At 36.5% G+C, this 6,416-nt stretch overlaps 1 protein-coding gene across 1 annotated transcript in view; it reads left to right on the forward strand.

The window, feature by feature from the left end:
* Nucleotides 1-5,183, forward strand: part of ERBB2 (erb-b2 receptor tyrosine kinase 2) — a 74,901-nt gene extending 69,718 nt beyond the window's left edge. Inside the window, exons 26-27 of the mRNA XM_026679708.2 lie at nt 1,113-1,392; nt 1,796-5,183. Coding sequence (XP_026535493.1) covers nt 1,113-1,392; nt 1,796-2,184 — 669 coding nt within the window. The 3' untranslated portion in view covers nt 2,185-5,183. The remainder of the gene's footprint in view (nt 1-1,112; nt 1,393-1,795) is intronic.
* Nucleotides 5,184-6,416: the final 1,233 nt, after the last annotated feature.

The raw sequence follows: 6,416 nt of genomic DNA on the forward strand, positions 1-6,416 counted from the left end.
GTTGCCATTTGTTTGACCATTCTGATAGATAGTCGAGGTCTTTTTGAAGGGCAGCAGTATTGTCTGTGGTGTTGAATAGCTTTACATCATCAGTGAAGAGAACGCAGTTGCTCTTAATATGATCACAGAGTTCTCGGTCCACATACTGCTGGAGCCTAGCTTGTAGGATTTTGAGCATAACTTTGCTAGCATGTGAAATAAGTGCAATGGTGCGGTATTTTGAACATTCTTTGGCATTGCCCTTCTTTGGAATTGGAATGTGAACTGGCCTTTTTCAATCCTGTGGCCACTGTTGAGTTTTCCAAATTTGCTGGCAAATTGAGTGTAGCACTTTTACTGCATCATCTTTTAAGATTTTGAATAGCTCAGCTGGAATACTGTCACCTCTACTAGCTTTGTTGTTGCTCAGACTTCCTAAGGCCCATTTGACTTCACATTCCAGAATGTCTGGCTCGAAGTCAGTGACCACCCCATCGTGGTTATCAGGGATGTTAAGCTCATTCTTGTGTAGTTCTTCCGTGTAATTTTGCCACCTCTTCTTAATCTCTTCTGCTTCTGTTAGGTCCCTGCCATTTCGGTCCTTTATCATGACCGAAATGTTCCTTCATATCTCCAATTTTCTTGAAGAGATCTCTGGTCCTCTCTATTCTATTGTTTTCTTCTGTTTCTTTGCACTGTTCATTTAAGAAGGCACCTCTTCTAGCTATTCTCTGGGATTCTGCATTTAACTGGGTGTATCTTTCTCTTTTCCCTTGCCTTTTGCTTCCCTTCCTTCCTCCACTATTTGTAAAGCTTCCTCAGACAGCCATTTTGCTTTTTTGCATTTTTTACTTTGGGATGGAGTAGTATAAATGTCTAAATGCTATTGCTTTTGCTAAGGCAGACTTGAATTCACAATCTATCTCTTTCTAGCCTGGTGCCTTAATCACTAGACCAAACTGGCTGTCTGCATTTACATACTAAATGCATTTATATATTAGATGGCTGTCTGCATTTATACACACGAGTATGTGTGTATAAATGCAGATAGCCATCTAATATGTGTGTGTGTATATACAAATTACCAAGTTATAACATCCATTTTTTAGATCTTGTGAACTGTTTTCTTCTAGAATGTTCTAGAGACTCAAATGGATGCAGAAGAGACTGAGGAATCTCCTCATTACCCATACTTGGGGCCATCCCTTTCTGAAGAGTCAGAAAGTATCACCACGGACGTGCATGAGGAGGACTATGCAGCAAGCAAAGCAGTGCAGAATTCAGCACCATTGCAGTTACCTGATTCTTCTCTTCAGCGCTATAGTGAAGATCCCACAAGTGCATCAGTCAATGAAAAGGAGAATCCTGATAACAAGACCTACACTGCACCATTAAGCTTGCCTATCATACCAGGTATGTACTATTCTCTTTATTGGGAGATTGCATAGCAGTTTGATTTTGAAGGCAGAACAATGCTTGGGATATTTATGTAGTTTGCAAATCCCTAAAGCTAATATGTCTTTTTTCTCTGCAGCACGATCTTAAGAAATATGTTTAGTTTAAGCAACCCTATATAGATACCGAAAAGTGTGTATCCATGTGCTGTATAGCCTTTCTCTGTATAATGGCAGATTGAGTATTTCAGATATTTTGTAATGGATCTGGATATTCTCAAAGAATGTTTCTAACCTTTATTAAATTTTGATTGAAAAAAAAAAAAAGCCACGAGTGCACTTAGTAGTATTTGTTGATAAGCATGCAAGCTTATCAAGCCTGGATTTTACTATTTTTATTCTTTTCTTTCTTTTCTCTGTAGAGTATGTAAATCAACCAGAAAACAATCTTCCACCCAACAAAAACCTACGACTACCAGGATCTACACTAGAAAAGCAAAAAAGGCACATGGGCAAAAACGGGCTTCTCAAGGAACCAAAGAATGCATTCTATATGAGTTTCACCAGTGCAGTGGAAAATCCAGAGTACCTGACACCATGCAGTGTCCCTGCATCTAGCCCTTTACCACAAGCTTTTGACAACCTTTATTATTGGAACCAAGAAAATCCTAAGCGTAATCCAGCAGAATTCTTTGCCACCTCCATTGTTCCTTCTGCTGCTACCAATGGCTTTCCTTCAACCCCAACAGCAGAGAACCTGGAGTATTTAGGGCTGTCAGAATCAGTCACTTGTTCCAAGGACTTTCCATAAAAACTATTTCTCATGACCAATCAAATTGACTTTTACAATCACGACACCTCAGGATACAAACCCAGTGAATTACCCATGCATGAACATGATTAAAGCCTTAACGATCCTTTTAAAGCCCAATGGGGTTGTTTCTCTCATATCTCCTAGCTCTTGAGGAAAGAAGATAGTGGGATCTACTGCAATAGAATAGCATGGTGCTTTTTTTTTTTTTTTTTTTTACTCCCTCTTATTTAATATTGGCAGTAGCAAGATTTTCCCTCTGCTACTACCCTAAGATGTGCTGTTAAAAGTTTTGGGGTCCAAGTATGGATTTTTGTTTGGAAGAATTACAAGTTTTGGTCAATATAGTACAGTAATCAAACATACTAGTTGGCTCAGAATTCTGCAACACTATTTCCATTACCCCAAGAATCAGATGACGGACACAGGTTTAAATAAAAAGAGGTTAAAAATCCTGCAAACTTGAAGTCTGCCCATTTCTGGGCTGTAAGGCGCTACATCCGTGACATTCCTCTGATTCAAGCAGCTCAGCTGCCATTTGGGTACTTCAGCAGAATGGAGTGCTCTTTTCTTCTCACCATACCTGTAGTCCCTGCTTTTGATGTCTTGGGATTCAAGATAAGAGGGTCTGACTACTAGAAGAGGCTGGAAAACGACAAGTTGGAATTATAATACATTAAGAAGAGCGAAAACATTCTTACTGGAGTTTGGACTGACAGGAAGAGTGGAAAATAAGGGCAAAGCATTATTTTGGGAAATTTTATTATCGCTTAAACAGATATTCTTCAACCCTAGGATGGGAATAATATACCAGATAAGAACAAAATAATTTATGTTTTTTCAACAAGATATTTTAGAACAAAGACTTTTGCTTAGTGACGTATTTGTTTTGCCGAAGTTTCTAGAAGAGGCAGTTGAGGAACCAAAACTAAACTATGTGATGCTAATTCAGAAAGGGAATGTTTGGATTGGAAAGTAATTGATATTATATGATCTTTGACATGCCACTTCTTAGCTTCTACCAAGCATGCTGACAAAAAGCATCTAACATATTGCTTCAGTTAGAGACAATACTAGAAGGAAGTTTCTTCATAGGTTCAATATGTCTCCTTTAACAGCGCTTTTGAAATATTTGTTTCTTAAGTAAGTGAAAGCTGTACATGTAGTATATGAAAGGGCAGACTGATAGTGCCAAATATAGATTTCTAAGAACCTTGCTTTTAAGAATGAGTCCAGCATTGATGGAGGCAAATGTATGTTTGAAATGCATAGATATAGATATGTTTTCTAAATCAGGGGTCGCCAATCTTTTGGATCCCAGGGCCAACTACTTTTAAATCCTGAGGACCACTAATATGATTTTTTTTTAAAAAAGGCAATATATTTAATATAATTGTGGGTAAATTTTTGATACTCAAGAAACGCCTCTTACTTTCTCTCATGCACTCAAGGCTACAAAAAATGTGCAAAATAGAGTACAGTATTACTCAGTGTAATTTATGAAGCAACATAAAGGAACTTTTTCATTAAGCACAGATTAAGGGGTGCTTAATTTTTTACTCTCTGAAAGAACTAATCTGTAATCAGTCTACATTTATGCCAGCAGTGGTCCTCTTAAAGTTGATTTGTTACTTTCCAGGTTGTACTTCTTCTAATTGAAGTCTTTCTTCAATGAATTAATTCTTAATTATTACTATTATGTTAAAATGCTGTATATAAAAATAATTGATGTCTCTTAAGTGAACTTAGTGACATGTAACTAAATGAATCCCAAGACCGTTTTTCTGTGGTATGTTGGAATGGAAGAGTACCATGTCTGAAAAGCACTAGACTGGGGAAGGTTCCTGTAAGTCAGTATCTCCCATTCCATGTGTCATGATTGTAGGTCTATTATATACTGCTAAAATTCATTTTGTTTAGTTGCAACCTTCACTTAGGCAAAACACACTCAGAAAGCAACAATTTGCTGAATCTATGTACCTCAAATGTGCTAACTTACAGAATGCATCCCAAATCTGGGACCCATGACTCCCATGGGACTGAAATTTGGCAATTTTGTGCCCATTTCAATGCTGCCATGCCACCTTATACTGCTGCAGTTAATTGCAGTCACATGATTTTAATTTACTATATTCCCTGCCAGCTTCCTACAAGGAAAGTCAGTGGGGAAGTTGACATGAAGTCAAGAATTAATCGCACTCCATTGCTTTTTTTACCTACCAGTGGCCATTCTTTTTCTGTTTATTTAATAAGGAAATATCTCTGAAACAGTGACTCAGTAGGTCGCGGATTGTGGAGAACTTTTTCTAAAACCATTCTGAATAAATACTGTGATTATAACTACCGTAATTCTATTTCTTCCTCTCTTTTTGAATCAAATTTGAAAAGTGGGGTAATGAAATGGAGATGCTAACATTAGTGCACTGTTTTCTGATGTCTTTACATGAAATAGAACAAGAGAATTTAAAACTTTACCAGGGCTTCCTAACACTGACAAAAAAAGTAACCACTTTCAATATGTACATACAAAGAACAAGTCTGAGGATCTGGAGAAATGCCTTTTGTTTTGATATTTAAATATCTGAAATGGCTGTGTATGTCAGTAATTCTGAAAGTTGCAGATGGTGGCAGCAGGTTAGCTAAAGATCCTTGAAGAGCAAAGGGATGTAGTGTGATTGGTACAGCTTGTTCATTGTAAATAAAGAATGTCTTGGAATTGAATACCATTTACAAAAACTATAGAAAACAGTAAGAAACAAATCAATACAATAGAATTATATTGTGTATGTAGCTGTTGTAAAGAATGATTTGTTTACTATTTTTGAAGTTCACTGTACTTGCATATTCTCCTGTTTCCATTAAAACCTGTGTTTTCCAGCTGGTGCTAAGTTAAATCAGTGAGAGGTATCAGCTGTCAGTACTATTTTTAAAAAAAGAAAAATGTGGTTTAAGTATTTGTATATCTGAGAAATGTATAATATAGTTTTCATTTTCTATAATATTTGTGTTGAAGCTTTTTTATTGTTATTGTCCCTTAAACTGACATTTCTATAACTGCTCAATCCCACATATATAGGGTCAGAAATAATCTCTAGAGAAAGTCTACCCTTTTGGCAGAATTTAGATGCTTTTGACAGCAGAAAAATGGGACCATGATTCCTTTTGCCCAGGTCACTGAGATTTCTGTTTTAGGAATTACATAAATTTATACAAAAATTTATATATTATACAAAAAAATCCTATTTCAGGATGGAAAGAGCAAAACAATTGAGTCTGAGATAATACAACATAGTACTCTTGAATTAATAATTACATCTTAGAAAAATTCTAGGTCAATAGCTAACCTAGCTGTTTTCCCCTACTAGATTTTGGGCCACTCTCAGCCTGACTCACCTCAAAAGATCCCTTTCCCCAGGCAGAGATATTAGTGTAGCAGATTTCCAAATTTTTTAAAAAAAAGGGGGGAGGAAGGAGAAAGGCCAATAAAAGATGAAAGGCTAATGACGTTGAGGAACAGTAAAAAGGAGACTTTGTATCTTTTAAGAAAAAAGTTATAGGGTGGCTGACCTCTCTTCACTTAACCTTTGCACTGGTTCTATTCATTGGCCATTTTAGTAATTAAAAATTGCCTATAGGAACAAGGCATGGATGCTGTAGTACAGACATAAATCATTCCAATTCTTTGGCCAGAACTTAAGGCCAGATGTCAATATTGCATATCCATGTAAGTGTTCATATAAGTCTTACTTTAGCCTGGCTTTTTTTTCTTCCCTTCATGCATGTTCAAGATGGAAGCTGGACTTTTGAACATGTGGAAAATACTTTTTTTTAGAGTGAGACTGTTAGCACAAGGAACTCTTCCTTTCCTTGGTCAGTTATGGCACCTAGCCACTTTCTTTAGAACAACTCCCTGTCTTTCTTTCTCCTTATATCTCTTGTACGCTACCAGTGAAAGGAACTCTTCACTGGGTTGATCCAGTGAGATTTTTTGCAACCAATGAACAGAAGCAAATACAGGCAATCTTGTTTCATGCTCAAAGCAAACCCCTGCAATTGAGACTGTCTACTTTTAATAGGAAAGAAAAACTTTTAAAAAATCAAACCATTTTAATTTAATGTTTAAATTTTCTTCATTCTAAATTGCAAAATTTTAAATCCTACCCCATATCATGCCTTGCAAACAGCAATCTTATTTTTTCAAGCTATTCCCCAAAAGTGAAAAGCTCTAATTA

Source organism: Notechis scutatus, chromosome Z (assembly GCF_049901735.1).
Source record: "Notechis scutatus isolate UNSWTSFEM ecotype Mainland chromosome Z, rNotScu1.2, whole genome shotgun sequence".
NCBI lineage: Eukaryota > Metazoa > Chordata > Lepidosauria > Squamata > Elapidae > Notechis > Notechis scutatus.